Below are 15,461 nucleotides of genomic sequence, written 5' to 3'. Positions count from 1 at the left end.
GTAGAGAAGTCCATTACATTCGATTGTGCCACAGTGTGTCAGTCTCTGTGTACAGTGTTCCAGGAGAACATTTTACACAGAAATAGCAATACTGTAAAGATGAGCAACTGAAAACAACTTAGCAATTCTCAGCAACATAGTGATCCAAGACAATTTATGATGAAAAATGCTATCCACCTCCAGTGAAAGAATTTATCTAGTTGGAATGCAAATCAAAGCATACATTTCAAACTTTTCCTTTCTTTCTTATCCTTCCTTCCTTCCTTCCTTCCTTCCTTCCTTCCTTCCTTCCTTCCTTCCTTCCTTCCTTCCTTCCTTCCTTCCTTCCTTCCTTTCTTTCTTTCTTTCTTTCTTTCGTATTATGTAAAAAAGGGGGTTATGGGGACAAATGGGACTTTATACCCCCCTCCCTCAGTCCCTTTCTCTTTGCTTGCTATGGCTAATAATAAGATAATAGAAAGCAAGGTGCAAAAACAGAGTGGCAATGTTTTCACCTCATTTTATTTAAAGCAGTATCACTCCCCGGGTTTTTCAGAGGACATTAACCTCAGTCAGCACTCAGATGTGATTAGCTTGGGATCTAAAGGTATTTCCTTTTTGAAAGTTCAGATGTTTTGAAAACCAGAAAAAAAGATTTAATGGGAAGATGTTAACTAACTTGACATCTTTGCAACATTTGCATGTACAAGAAGAATTGGACATATTCTAACTGTTCCCCAAAGGCAGACCCAGCATCAATGGGTAGAAATTATAGGGAGCCAAGTTGTGGTTCAATCAAAGAAAAAGCTACCTAATGTTGAAATAATATTAATCATTATGAATATGAGAGTATTATAAATCATGTTTCACAACAACACAAGAATCTCCCTAATTAATGGAGCAACCTAAAGATGGGATGAACATCCTTACGTGGTAGTGAATTTCCTGTCACTTAAGGTCTTCAAGCAGAGGGTAGCTGACTTCTCATTTTGGGTGTTAAAAACAGGATTGTTGCTTTTTGTAGGGGCCACTGATTTGAGGCCCCTTCGAACTCTGTGATTCAAAGAGTTTATGTTCAAAGTAACTGATGGCTTAGGTTTTCTACATTGTCACAAAAATGGTTCTGGTTCCACAGGTATCGTTCTCCAGCCTTCCATGTCCAGTCATGGTATGATGAAGTAAAAGATTATACATATCCTTACCCTCATGAATGTAACCCTTGGTGTCCGGAGAGATGTTCAGGGCCTATGTGCACCCATTACACCCAGGTAAGGAGCTGGAAAAGCTGGGATCTTGGCTAATACAGATCATCTGAAGGAAAAATGAAAACTATTATTTTGGGAGAAATTTTGGGAACTGCTACTTTTCCCTCCTGACAAGGGTGGTGGGAGAGAAAATATCTATCACTCAGGAAAATGAATATGAGAGCAGATAACTATTTGAAGTATATCAGCATCAGACTTGACTCCTTGGCATAGAGGTAGCTGGATGGGGGATGGTTCAGTGATCAGAGCACTGGATGTGGAGTCAGGAAGACCTGAGTTCAAATATTGCCTCAAACACTTACTAGCTGGGAGATTTTAGGGAAGTCACTTAACCTCTGCCACTGTTTTCATCAATTATAAAATGGGGAATGGGGACAGCTAGGAGGTACATTGGATAGAGGACTTAACTTGCAATGAGGAAGACTCATCTTTACAAGTTCAAATCCAGCCTCAGAAACTTACTAGTTGGGTGACTTTGGGCAAGTTACTTACCTCTGTTTGCCTCAGTTTCCTTATCTAGAGGAATGAACTGGGGGAAAAAATGGCAAACCATGCCAATATCTTTGTCAAGAAAACCCCAAATGGGATCACAAAGAGTTGGACATGACTAAAAATGATTGAACAACAAATGGGGGTTAATAATACCATCTACCTCGCAGGGTTGTTGTGACAATTAAATGGGAGAATATTTTAAAACACTTAGCACTGATTACCCCTGGCACACAGTAGGAGCTTAATGAATGCTTGTTTATTGGTACTGATATAAAATACTTTGTTTCTTTTTTTATTCTGTGCCTCAAATCAGCGTCTACCTTATAGCAAAATGGCGAAGCATGAAGGCAGCCATTTTGAACTTTGGTGCCCTCCCACATCACTTCCAGTGCCCTCCTCTATCCAATAGCCCCATTCCCCTCATTGTGCCCAGTTAGACCTGCTATGGTGTTGATGATGAAGATTTAAGGGGCTACCATTCCCAGGGGCATTTCCTTTTATCAGAAGAGATTCAGGAAGACCAGAAAGTTTTTAGAACTCAAAAGAATGAATCTCTAATGAGGGAATTTCAGATCCTATGAAAGGTAGGGGAGGGGGTACAAAGATATTTGGGTGGGAGGTCCTGCTCAGTGTGTTGTCAGTCACACCATGTTTGCTGACCATCCGCTTGCAAGGCTAATAAGAGGACAAATTTTCTCTAGTACTAACTTGCTCCTTTGTGATCTAACATATATGGCATGTTTTAAAATTTTTTTTCCAGATAGTTTGGGCAACTACCAACAAGGTCGGATGTGCTGTGAATACATGCAGAAGGATCAATGTCTGGGGAGACGTATGGGAGAATGCAGTCTATCTCGTCTGCAATTATTCTCCAAAGTAAGAAAGATACAGAATGGCCTTTTAATGTTGAACTCAAAATATGCAATAAGAGAGCTTCATTGGAGCAACTAGGTGGGTCAGTGGATAGAGAGGCAGTCCTGGAGATGGGAGGTCCTGGATTCAAATGTGATCTCAGATATTTTTTGCTGTGTAATCCTGGGCAAGTCACTTAACCCCCATTGCCTATTCCTTATTGCTCTTTTGCTTTGGAACCAATACTTAGTATTGTTCTAAGGGGTTAAAAAAAAGAAGAGCGAGAAAGAGCATCCTTTCTAGCTCATGTTTTGTAGTCTCAATTGTATTAATTGTAGTAGCAATTAACTAAGCAAGACTTAGGGCTAGAATGGATCTTAGAGTCTGTCAAGGCAAACGCCTTTTTTTTTTTTTAATAGAGGAAGAAACTGAGGCTTAGAGAGGCTGACTTTCTTAAAATCACAGAGGAAATCTGGCAGTATTCAGACCCCAAAGCTACCCTCTTTCCATTGTACTACGTGGCATCTCCATGTTGGATCTTGTTTTGTGTTTGACTTATCCTTGATGGATTATAAACACCCCAGAAGCAGGGACCATGGCTTATACATAGGATTATGGGACCAAGAACTGGAAAGGGCTATAGAGATCATCCACTCCAATCTCCTCAGTCTATAGATGAAGAGACCAAGGGCCAGAAAAAAATAAGTGACTTGCCTAAGGTCAGGGGCAACTAGGTGGTGTAGTGGATGGAGCACTGGGCTCAGAAATCAGGAAGACTCATCTTCCTGAGTTCAAATCTGGTCTCAGATACTTAATAACTATGTGATTCTGAGCAAGTCACTTCACCCTATTTGCCTCAGTTTCCTCATCTCTCAAATGAACCAGAGTTGGAAATGGCAAACCACTCTAGTGATCTTTGCCAAGAACACCCCAAGTGGGGTCATAAAAAGTCAGACTCAGTTGAAAAACGATCGAACAACAACTAGTGTTAAACTTGTCTGAGTAGGGTTTCAGGGCGGATAAGAGCCATAGGGATCTTCGAACTGAAAGTAGTATCAGAGGTTATCTACTCACACTTTATTTGAACAAGAATATATGCTGCAACGCCCTTGACAAATGTCCATCCAGCCTCCATCTGAAGACCTCTAGCTGGGTGGGGAGCAGGAAAGCAATTACTTCCCAAAGCAGCCCATTACAGTTCTGGATAATTCCAATTGTTAGAAATATTTTCCTCTATGTAGAACTGTATTTTCCTCTCACTGTTCCTAGCCCTGTCCTCTGGGGCCAAGCAGAGCAAATCTAATTGGGCAACCCTTCCAATAGAGCTACCAGGGCAGTCATCATGACCCACCTAAGTCTTCTGTTCTTTAGTCTAAGCATCTGCTGCCCCTTTCTCCAGTCTCCAATGGTAGGGCTTCTAGTCCCTTCTTTTGGACCTATATCAGTTTGCCAGTGCCCTTCCTCTAATGCATCTCCCAGAAGTCTTCTTTCTGTGCCCCCCAACACACTTACACACACATACTATTCACACACACACACACACACACACACACACACACACACCCCGGTATGGTGCATGGGGGGATCACTTGTTCATTCATTCATGCATTCAAAGTGAATGGTAGTTGTAGCCTAATGGGAAGTCTGGGCTGTAGGTTAGAGAACAGCCAACCCAGTTTATGGCCTGCTGTTTTTAAAGGATTGGCCGACATGGAAACATCCTCATTTGGTTTTCCGTCAGACTTGGCTGTGGTAGGGTGGGCCATAGCTGAGGTTGGAAGGAAAGCGAAGTCCTGGGAGAATACTTTGCATATCTGTGGTAGCATTTGGGGGCAGGCTCCAAGGAGGCAGCATGGGTTACATCACTACCCAGGGAGTATGGAGTACAGAAAATTCCATAATAGGAGACAATTTGCTTGACTTTTTTCTTTTCTTTTTCCCTTTCCTTCTCCCTTCCCCCAGCCACTCTTAATACCCAGATTCTAACATAACACTGGTTAGTCCTGCCTTCAGAGGTACAACTCTCCCATTGTTCAGAGCCTCCTGGGCTCCATCAGCTTGCATCTGAGCCCTAACAGTATACAGAGCATTCTACCAGACACTCTGGGTGGGGTTGGAAATAGAAGGTAGTTAGAAGACAGAGTCTCTGGTCAAGGGACAATGGAAACCTACTGAAGCCAGCCTAGATAGAAAAGATATCTTATCTAATCCTGGCAAAAAGAGCTTGGCAAAACCTAAAGACACTCTGCCCAATGAGTTCAGCCCAGTGAGAGGAGGTGTGATATTTTTATTTTAAGTTATTATAAAACCCAAGGGAGTTAGTTGGCACCAGTAGATAGAGTGCCAGGTCTGGAATCTGGACAATCTGGATTCAAATGTGATCTCAGATACTTCCTAGCTATGTGACCTGGGCAAGACACTTAATCTCAATTTTCTAGCCCTTGCTACTCTTCTGTCTTAGAATTGATACTAAGATGGAAATAAGAGTTTTTTTTTAAAAAAGGAAACCCACTGCAGACTTCTTAAATAACTGGAAAGACCCTCAAAGCAACCCATCCATCCATCCATCCATCCATCCATTCATCTATCCACTCACAAGCAGTTATTCAATGTTTACTATGTGCCAGGCATTGTGCTAAGAGGGATAGAGAGGTAAAAATACAGCCTCTGCCCTGGAGGAAGTCACATTCCAATGGGGGGGGCAGCATACAAATAACTATACAAATACAATATAGAGATGTTATAAATGGGTCTTAACTCCAGAGAGTCTGTTTATCAGATTAAAAAAATTCTTTTGGTATAGTTTTCTCTCTTAAAAATTGTACACCATTTCCATTGAGGCTTTTTGATCAAATATTTCATTTTGATGTGGTGACCATGACTTAAAAAATCATTTTAGTGATGGCTTTTGTATCTTATGCCTCGGATAATCTTATTATACCTGCCTTTACCCTTTATTCTCTTGGCTAATAAAGAAAAACTGGTACACTCCTCTAATCCCTACTAGAGAGGATCCACTCTCTTTATTCTCATTAATCTGAGGCTGTTCAGAGTAGGGATCACTTGGTCTTTTCTTTAGACTCCTGTCTAAGCACCTTGATTTCATTGATATGAGGAGGGAAACTCATTTCCCAATACAGATGGGCACCTTCTGGATAAAGTAAAGTTTTAGAGAGTTTATTAGAGCAATAATGCCAAACTCAAATAGAAATGGATTCATGCTGGCCACATATTGATTGATTTTATTTTATTTTATTTGTTTTATTTTTTAGAAAAAAATTTTTTCCATGGTTTCATGATTCATGTTCTTGCTCTCTCTCCCCCCACCCCCCTAACCCCCAGTAGCTTATGAGCGTTTCCACTAGTTTCTTCCTATTTCCATAATTGTTCTAGGGTGGTCATTAAGAGTCTACATCCAAATCGTGTCCACATCAACCCATATGTTCAAGCAGTTGTTTTTCTTCTGTGTTTCCTCTCCAGTAGTCCTTCCTCTAAATGTGGGCAGCGTTCTTTTCCATAAATCCCTCAGAATTGTCCTGGGTCATTGCATTGCTGCTAGTACAGAAGTCCATTACATTCAATTTTACCACAGTATATCAGTCTCTGTGTATACACATATTGATTTATAAAGCCACAAATTAACATTATCTATGTTGTATGCTATTTTGCTAAACATTTCCCAGTTATGTTTTAATGTGGCTTGGACTGCTCTGGGGAGTTTTTTAGCAGGAATGTGTTGCATGTCTCTGGCTTACATCACCAAAAAGCGAGTTGCCCACGGTCACAGTCATATGTGAAAGGCAAGACAGACCCAGGTCTCTGAGGACAACTCTCTTTCCACTCTTCTATCCATGCTGCCTCTTTAAATAGATGTATATGTGTGCTTGTAAGTGTACACATATATGTATACAAATATGATTTTGGAAAAAGTCTTATTGATGCTTCCAGACAATAATTCACCCCCCCACCCATGGGACCTTCCCTTAGAATAAAACAATTGGAGCCATGGAAAACATATAGACTATACATGCAGTCTATGTTGAATTCTATAGCTATAGTTCGCCCCCTCTATCAAAAGGAGAGAAGTGTTTTGTCATCAGTCTTGTGGAGTTTTAGATTGATCAGCATTCTGATGTCTTCTAATGCTGTTTCCCTTTGTATTATTCCAATCATTGAAATATAATTCTCTTGATTCTGTTTGCTTCTTTCTGTATCTATTAGACTTATACAAGTCTTTGCATGTTTCTATGAAATCTTCATAATCATTTCTCAAGACACAATAATATTCTTTTACACTCATATATCATCATTTGTCAGCCATTCCCTAATTTATGGGCACTCATTTTGTTTTCAGTCTATGTGGTAATGTATTTTGAGAATAGCTATTGGCCTATTGTATTCAGGCAGGATCTTACATAGTATTTAAAAAAAAGCCAGAAGCTGATAAATGGCTTTCACTTTAAAGAACAGATCTATTCCTAGAAAGATGACCGTGATGCACATTTCTAAAATGAATCACAGATATCCACTGATTTCATATTGTTCAGGGTTCTCACCTTTCTCTGGTGATATCAGGATTCAGAGAGAGAGAGAGAGGGAGAGAGAGAGAGAGAGAGAGAATGGAAAGGGAGCTACTCTTGTTATTGGATGCTAGCCTCAAACATGATTCTAGTGTGAGATGTGTAGAGGAATGACTNGAGAGAGAGAGAGAGAGAGAGAGAGAGAGAGAGAGAAAATGGAAAGGGAGCTACTCTTGTTATTGGATGCTAGCCTCAAACATGATTCTAGTGTGAGATGTGTAGAGGAATGACTGAAACTACTGTAGCAGGGGCATCAGCACTCACCTAGGATAAGGTTTGAGGTACCACAAATAAGTGGGAAACATTTATATTACTATATACTTTCTCAAAGTCTAGGTACATATGTACATATATATAACACCATATATAATAACAAATTATATATCTATATTAATTAATTAATTAATCTACCCATTCATTTATTTGCTTATCCATCCATCTATGTATCTTTGTATCTGGCTCTCTCTCTCTCTCTCTCTCTCTTTTTCTCTCTCTCTCTCTCTCTCTTTCTCTGTATTTATCTATGTATGTATTAATGTTTGTATGTATGTATGTATGTATGTATGTATGTATGTATCTATCTATCTATCTATCTATCTATCTATCTATCTATCTATCCAGGTATCTATCCATCTATCCATCTATGTATCATCTCTCTCTCTCTCTCTCTTTGTCTCTCTCTCTCATATCTCTCTTTCTTTTCCATCCATCCATCCATCCGTCCATCCATCCATCCATTTACATCTCTGTCTCTGTCTCTCTCTTTCTTTCGCAGGGATTTTGTACACACACCTAGCAGTCAAGAATCAATGTTTTTGCCATTTAATCTAAGAAAGTACAAAGGTTTGAGTGCTGGAGCTTTTTAATCATCCAAGATCGTGAATAAATCCCTCAATCTTCCTAGTCCTCAATTTCTTTTTTGGTAAAATAAAAGGCCTAGACTAGATGATCTCCAGTCCTTTGGGGCTCTAAATCCTGTGATCAAAATGCTTTTATGACTTGCTAGAATCTTCTATGGGCAGCTAGGTGGTGATGTGGATAGAGCACCAGGCCTGGAGTCAGGAAGACTTGAGTTCAAATTCAACCTCAGACACTTACTAGTTGTGTGACTCAGGGCCAGTCCCTAAACCCTGCTTGCCTCACATTCCTCATCTGTCAAGTGAACTAAAGAGGGAAATGGCAAGCTATTCCAGTATCTTTTTCAAGGAAATCCAACAAAGTCAAGAAGAGTCATACATGACTCAACAATAGAATTCTTTAGATTACACCCCAATGGCTTTAAGTTTTTGATTTATGAAGATAAAGTAGAAAAAGTAGGCTAGAATCAGAGTCAGAAGATCTGAAATCAAATCCCGCTTTGCTACTTAATGACTTGTGGGATGTTGAATAAGTCACTTAATCTCCCTAAGCATCGGGTTCTTTGATTGTGCAGTAACGATCTTGAACTTAGTGGCCTTGAAGGCCTTGTTCAGCTCTAAATATATGATCCTATCCATTTTTAGAAAAATTAAACTTTTTCCCCAATTTAGGAAACATTTATTTCCTCCTATCTCCCATTTAAAATAAAACCTAAAACAACAAATACACATAGTAAAACAAATCAAATTTCTGCTTTGACTCTGACCAACAATGTATGACTCTATCTCTTGAGTCCATAACCTCTCTTATTTTTATTTTTTAAACCTTTATGTTCTGTCTTAGAATAAATACCAAGTATCAGTTCCAAGGCAGGAGTACTAAGGGCTAGGCAGTGGGGGTTACGTGACTTGCCCAGCGTCACCCAGCTAGGAAGTATCTGAGACCAGATTTGAACCCCAGACCTCCCATCTCTAGGTCTGGCTCTCTATCCACTGAGTCCCAGTCTGCTGCCTCAGTCTATCACTTCTTGGCAGGAGGTGGGTAACCTGCCCATCATCTCAGGTCCTTGGGAATCATGGCTGCTTATGGGACTGGTCAGAATCGATGGTCAGTGAACATTAGATACTGTGCTAAGCCTTAAGGTCTTAAGTCCTTCAAAGTAATTTGTCTTCGCAAAGTTGGGATTCTGGAATGAACCATTCGCTTGTGAACCTGTGCTTTTTGACATTTGAGGCTGGGAACTCTGCTTTTTCACTTCTTGAAATGGCTGTAAAAGGGGAAAATTCGACAGACTCTAAAACGGAAAGACCAGCGCGTGTCGGGTGCCGTTTCAGTCCTGGGACTAAAGAAACATTGGTGGATTTGTGGCTGGGCTGGTATTCCAGGCCAAACACAAACTGTGACTACACAGTTGTGGGCTGAAAAGGGGCCCCACTGTATCTCCCTCCGTTTACTCAGCCGCCGTCTATGCTCGAAAGCTTCAGACTCTAAGTTCATGGAAAGAGCCGAGGCCAGCAGCCTTTTTTTTGGTCTTCCGTTTTTAATGCCGTCTGTCGTCTTACAAACAGTGGAAACATTCATTTCCCCCTAATTCCTGCTGCCTTTGGGGTTTGCAGTTGGGAGATCTCAGACCAGGCGGGAGTCAGGTCCCCCCTTCTGCTCATGTGTGCCCGTGGGAACAACACCCATGAAGATCTTGGGGTGTGTTTGACAGTTATTTTTCTGCTTTTTCTTCAGGGGAAATTGGATTGGAGAAGCTCCATATAGAAATGGCCGGCCTTGCTCTGAATGTCCACCCAGTTACGGTGGAGGCTGCAGGAATAACCTCTGTTATCGAGGTAGGAACCTCAAAAAAATTATTTTTCTGATGCCGTTTGATTCGACATTACAGTTATTTCTGGCATTTACATCCCTCTCTCTTCCTCTAACCCCCAATGAAATTGCCTTGTAACAAAGAAAAACATCTAAACAAAAAAAAAATAAAAATAAAAATTTTTAAATGCCCTCCTCTGACAATGTGTTCTGCTCTAATAGTCCCCACCTCAGACAGAGGAGGAATAGTTTATTATTTATTTTCTAGGACCAGTTCCCTTTTTAATCTTTATTGCCATCATCATTGTCAGTACTGACCTTTGGGTTCTCCTTACTTCACTCTGCCTCAGTTCATGCAAATCTCCCTAGGTTTCCAGGCATTCATGAGGTTTGTCATTTCTTATTACACAGGAATATTTCCTTGGGCATCTAGGCAGCACAGTGGGATAGGATGCCAGGTCTGGAGTCTGGAAGACTCGAATTCAAAATTGGCCCTATACACTTACAAAGCATATGATGCTGGGAAAGGTACTTGACCCTGTTTGCCTCAGTTTCCTCATTTGTAGAGTGAGTTGGAGAAGGAAATGGCAAACTACTCCAGGAGCTTTGCCAAGAAAATCCCAAATGGGCTCATAAAGGATTGGACAGAACTGAAAAATGACTAAACAACAACAATAAGTGACTTAACTTCTCTAGGTCCCAGCCCTTCACCTGTAACATGAAGGGATTGGACTAATGGCTTTTAAGATCCTTTCTAGCTTTGAATCCATGCTTTGACATCAAAGGAGGATAATTCCTTTGGCTTTTCAAGTATGGTTTTGAAGACAGGTTCATGCTCCTAGCATAATCTATGAACTTTGTAATATCCTGGGAAGTCAAAATGTATCTTCTTAAATTAACCTAGGGGTACTTTGTATGGATCTCTGCTTTGTCTTCCTCCTGCTATAATTTGTATTAGACTCATCTCTGGACTATCACATCTTCCTTTAGAACAGAGACTTGAAGACAGACTGGGTCACTGTCTCCCTTATTGTCTCCCTACGCATAGTAGGTCCTTAATAAATACTGACTTGATTGAATTGAAATCATATAGCATCACAGAAAGATCATATAGAGAGCCTAGAAAATCCAGAGACCAGGGTCTAGTCCAGTTTTGGCTCTAATCCAAACCATTAAACATCTTTTAAAAGCATATTATTTGGGGGCAACTGGGTAGCTCAGTGGAGTGAGAGTCAGGCCTAGAGACAGGAGGTCCTAGGTTCAAACCTGGCCTCAGCCACTTCCCAGCTGTGTGACCCTGGGCAAGTCACTTGACCCCCATTGCCCACCCTTACCAATCTTCCACCTATGAGAAAATACACCGAAGTACAAGGGTTTAAAAAAAAAAGCATATTATTTGGAAGACACCATGCTAAGTTATGGAGATACAGAACAAAACAAAAAAAGGCTCTTGCCCTCAAGGTAGTTATATTCTACTGGAATTCCATTGACTATTCAAGGACCATGGACAATTCACTTATCTTTGCTGCATTCCTTCTTTACAATATGATGGGAGTAAGGATAATGTAGCCCCTGGTGGCACCTACACCCCAATTTGAATGAATTCTTCCAGACAAGTTATGCCAGATTCAAGGGACTCTGTTCAAGTCAGATTTAAGCAACAGCCCATGAGCCCCTACCAATGTGTTTGCATTTACTAATCAGTCAGACGACCCAATTAAAAAAAAAAGACATTTGTTGAAACAAAATTATAAGGTGAGACAGTTAGGTGGCTCAGTGTATTGAGAGTCAAGTCTAGAAACAAGAAGTTGCAGGTTCAAATATGACCTCAGACACTTTCTAGCTATGTGACCCTGGTCAAGTCATTTAACCCTCATTGCCTAGCCCTTATCTTTCAGCATTGGAACCAATACACAGTATTGATTCTAAGATATAAGGTAATGGTTTAAAAAAATAGTATTGTAAGAAAAGTCACAACAAACCATTTCCCTTATAACTTTAGGCATTCTTCTGGGAAGGGGAGAAAGTTCTTTCGACACCCTACATATCTCATTGCTAAATTGTACCCATCTAGGGGTCCTTTCAGTGAATCATCAAGACTATCTGGATCTGAGGTTGTCCAGGTTTTTCAATCCTCATAGTCTTTTGATTCTGCCCCCTTGCCCTTCTTATAAGTGAATGGGAAGGGGAAAGGCACAAAAACACTAACCCCTTAGGTGAGACATGCACTCAGATCTTTCCCGAAGTTACCTTGATGAATGTATGTAGCTAACAGTGAAACTTTCTGGACTTTGAGGCCATCTGAGAATTATAATTGGAAGAGACACTGGGGGTCATCTAGCCCATTTCCCTCATTTAACTTATGAGAAAACTCAAGCCCAGAGAAATTGTAATTTGTCCAAGCTTATACAGATAATAAATGGCATTGCTGGAATTTGAACCCTGGATCATCTCACTCTACTATACCACGCTCCTTTCTACCATCTCTTAAACCTGGGGACAATTGTGAAGTTTAACTAGAATGATATTATGTGGCACTCTTATGAAAAATATAGTCTTATGCAATTTTCCTGTTCTATGTTACTTGTGGGAGGCAGTAATGTATAGTGGTTAGAATCAGGAAGTCAGAAAAGCCTGGCTGTGTGACAATGGGCAAATCATTTAATTTGTGTTTCTCCTAAGTCATTCTTAATATTGTAAGTTCCAGGTGATTGGCTTTAAGTTGTTGGAGAAAGTTACAGTACTCAGAATTCCTCACACTGATGAAAATGCAGGTTAGGACCCCAAAAAGTGAAAACCAATTCAATTTAGAATTCTTAGCTCTTCATTTCCTCCTTCCCAGACCTTCCCAGAGGTAGAGGCAGTCTAAAGAAAAACTCTGTAATGAATTTGGAGATGGAAATTCCCCAGAGCTAGCCTGGCTAACTGTAGGGATACTTGGTTCCACTCTATTAAAATAGAAAGCGTGTTGTTCGGTCAAGTATCCTTACCACTTTCTTACATGTGAATTTTCCATCCTCTGACTGGGTTTTAAGTCTTTCAAGGGCAAGGATTGTCTTTGATTTCTTAGCATAGTTCTCTCCACACAGTATGTATTCAAAGGTTTCTGACTGACTCACTGACCTACATTAGGCTCAATAAAGCTGGGATTATGAGGTATAAAAATCTGGAAGGCTAAAGGAAGAAAGCCTGGCTTATTCTCGTTATACCTTTTTTGGTTTTCAATGGAAAACAAACTTTTTATTAGCTGCATTCAAGGGAATGAGGGAAACCGGTAAGACGTAGCAAGTAACGACCCAAGCAGAGTTTGCAAATAGAATGTCTCCGCAGAACATTGAATACAAGTGTCTTTATTGTCTTGAAGGGTCTTGTTGCTGCTGTTTTGTCCTTTAATTTTTTTTACAGCCTTCTCTGACTCCTCAAATTTAGGGAGGGAGTCAGGGGAGGAGTTGGCATGTGGGATTTTGGATTATTTTATGTCTAGCTCACTCTTAGCCTCTTTTATGTTTGAGGCATAAATCAGGACTCGGGAAATGTTTAGGTAGAAGATGCAAGCAGGGTATACGATATTGTTTATTCATCTTCAGTGGCGTCCAACTCTTTATGACTCAATTTAGAGTTTTTTTGACAAAGATATTAAAGCGGTTTGTCATTTCATTCTCCAGCTCATTGTGCAGATGAGGAAATTGAGGCAACAGGATTAAGTGACTTGCCCAGGGTCACATGGTTAGTAAGTGTCTGAGGCCAGATTTGAACTCAGGAAGATGAATATTCCTGATTCTAAGTCCAGTGCTCTATCCACTGAGCCACCTTGCTGCCTCTCTTTGTATGTGATGATATTTCTAATTGGACAGACACAGGAAGGGTAAGCTGGGTTAAGAGCAGACCATTTGGGGAGACTCCCCTCAGTGCGTGAAGAGGCAGGTACTACTGGTAGTTTCAACAAAACTCTTCTGTTCTTAGACACATGGAAGGCTCCCATCATCCCTTTTCATTTTCCCTGCTCAGCTACAGCTCAGATCTCCTTTCACTCCCTCCTTTTGCCTGTTGCTTCTAGCCATTGACTGTTTCTGGATCAGCTCATTAAGACCTAGTGGCCCTGGGGTTTCTCTCTCCCCTCTGCTGCTCCTGCTACTCAGTTCTCTCAATTCTCATTCCTTCCTCTTGGTCTGTATTTCTTAGACTATCAGTGTCTTTAAAAAATAATAAATAATAAATAAAAAAATAATAAATAATAAATAAAAAATAAAAAAATAAAAAATAATAAAACTCTTACTTTCTGTCTTAGTAATAATTCTAAGACAGAAGGGCAAGGGCTAGGCAATTGGAGTCAAGTGTCTTGCCCAGGGTCACATAGCTAGGAAGTGTGTGAAGGCAGATTTGAACCCAGGTCCTCCCAACTCTAGATCTGGCATTCTATCCACTGTGCCACCTAGCTGCCCTGTGTGGATGTCCTTTTAAGAATTTCTGGATATGATTCAAGTTGCACTTCTGGCTCAAAGATTATGATAGTCCCAAACTGTTTTTAGGCTGGGAGGGAACACACATTTCTTTGAAAGACAAATTCAGCATTTGAGTAAGTTCTCCATGTCTTATCATCATGGACGTTCTTGAGTCAAGGATGACAAAAGAAAATCACAAGAATGCAATCATAGGATGATTAGTACCTTACTGCTGAATTTAGAATCAAGATCCAGATTTGTTATTTCATATCTATGTTGACCTTGGTCAAGTGCTTCAACCTCCATTTCTTCCTTAAATAAAAATTAAATGCCTCCCAAGGCTCCTTCCAGCTCCAAGTCTAAAGCCCTAAGAAACATTCTGGCTGTTATTCTTAGGTACAAGGCAATTAATGAACATTACCAGATTACTTCCCCTTTCCTAGTAGAATTCTACCTGACATGATCTCTTCTGTATGACCTTTCATACAGAAAGATTTCTAGCTGTTTAGAAATTAATCTTTTTATGAAACAAAATCTCCCAGGAATAAAATATACTGGGTGCTCCGAAGTCTTATTGTGGTTATAAACTTGCAGTAGACTTCTGGGACTCTGTGTGTGTGTGTGTGTGGGTGTGGGTTGGGATGTGTGTGCGTGCATCTTTCCAAAATGTATTTGACTTTAACACTAATATGTCAGGTTCTTTTGGGGAACTTTTGGAACACATACACACATATACACATATATCTTTTTCCAAAATGCATTTGATTTTTAACACTAACATGCTATGTTCTTCTCCCTCCTTCCCCCACCCCTCCAATAAGATGAGACTTATGCTCAGAAGCCTGAGACCGATGAGACGAACGAGGTGGAAATGTCTCAGATTCCTGAGGAGAAGCACGTATGGATCCAACCGAGGGTAACCAAACCCACCAAGACCAAGAAAACCACCACAGACAATTATATGAGTAAGAGACACCCTTGTTCCATAACTCTCTCTACTCTCATTCCAACTGGAACCAATCCTTGGGTTGGTAAAGTGGCATGAGGGTATTGAGAGGTCTCCAACGAGCAAATACTGGGCAGTAGGGTGGAGTATCAAAGCAAAACTCTAGACCTTTCTTTCTTTCTTTCTTTCTTTCTTTCTTTCTTTCTTTCTTTCTTTCTTTCTTTCTTTCTTTCTT

At 40.3% G+C, this 15,461-nt stretch overlaps 1 protein-coding gene across 1 annotated transcript in view; it reads left to right on the top strand.

The window, feature by feature from the left end:
- CRISPLD2 (cysteine rich secretory protein LCCL domain containing 2) overlaps positions 1-15,461 on the top strand; it is a 53,144-nt gene that overhangs the window by 12,049 nt on the left and 25,634 nt on the right. Inside the window, exons 3-6 of the mRNA XM_044659404.1 lie at positions 1,115-1,247; positions 2,497-2,612; positions 9,764-9,864; positions 15,102-15,245. Coding sequence (XP_044515339.1) covers positions 1,115-1,247; positions 2,497-2,612; positions 9,764-9,864; positions 15,102-15,245 — 494 coding nt within the window. The remainder of the gene's footprint in view (positions 1-1,114; positions 1,248-2,496; positions 2,613-9,763; positions 9,865-15,101; positions 15,246-15,461) is intronic.

Source organism: Gracilinanus agilis, chromosome 2 (genome assembly GCF_016433145.1).
Source record: "Gracilinanus agilis isolate LMUSP501 chromosome 2, AgileGrace, whole genome shotgun sequence".
NCBI classification, from domain to species: Eukaryota; Metazoa; Chordata; class Mammalia; order Didelphimorphia; family Didelphidae; genus Gracilinanus; species Gracilinanus agilis.
Note: the sequence above shows the minus strand (reverse complement) of the source record. Positions and strands in the feature narration are given on the sequence as shown.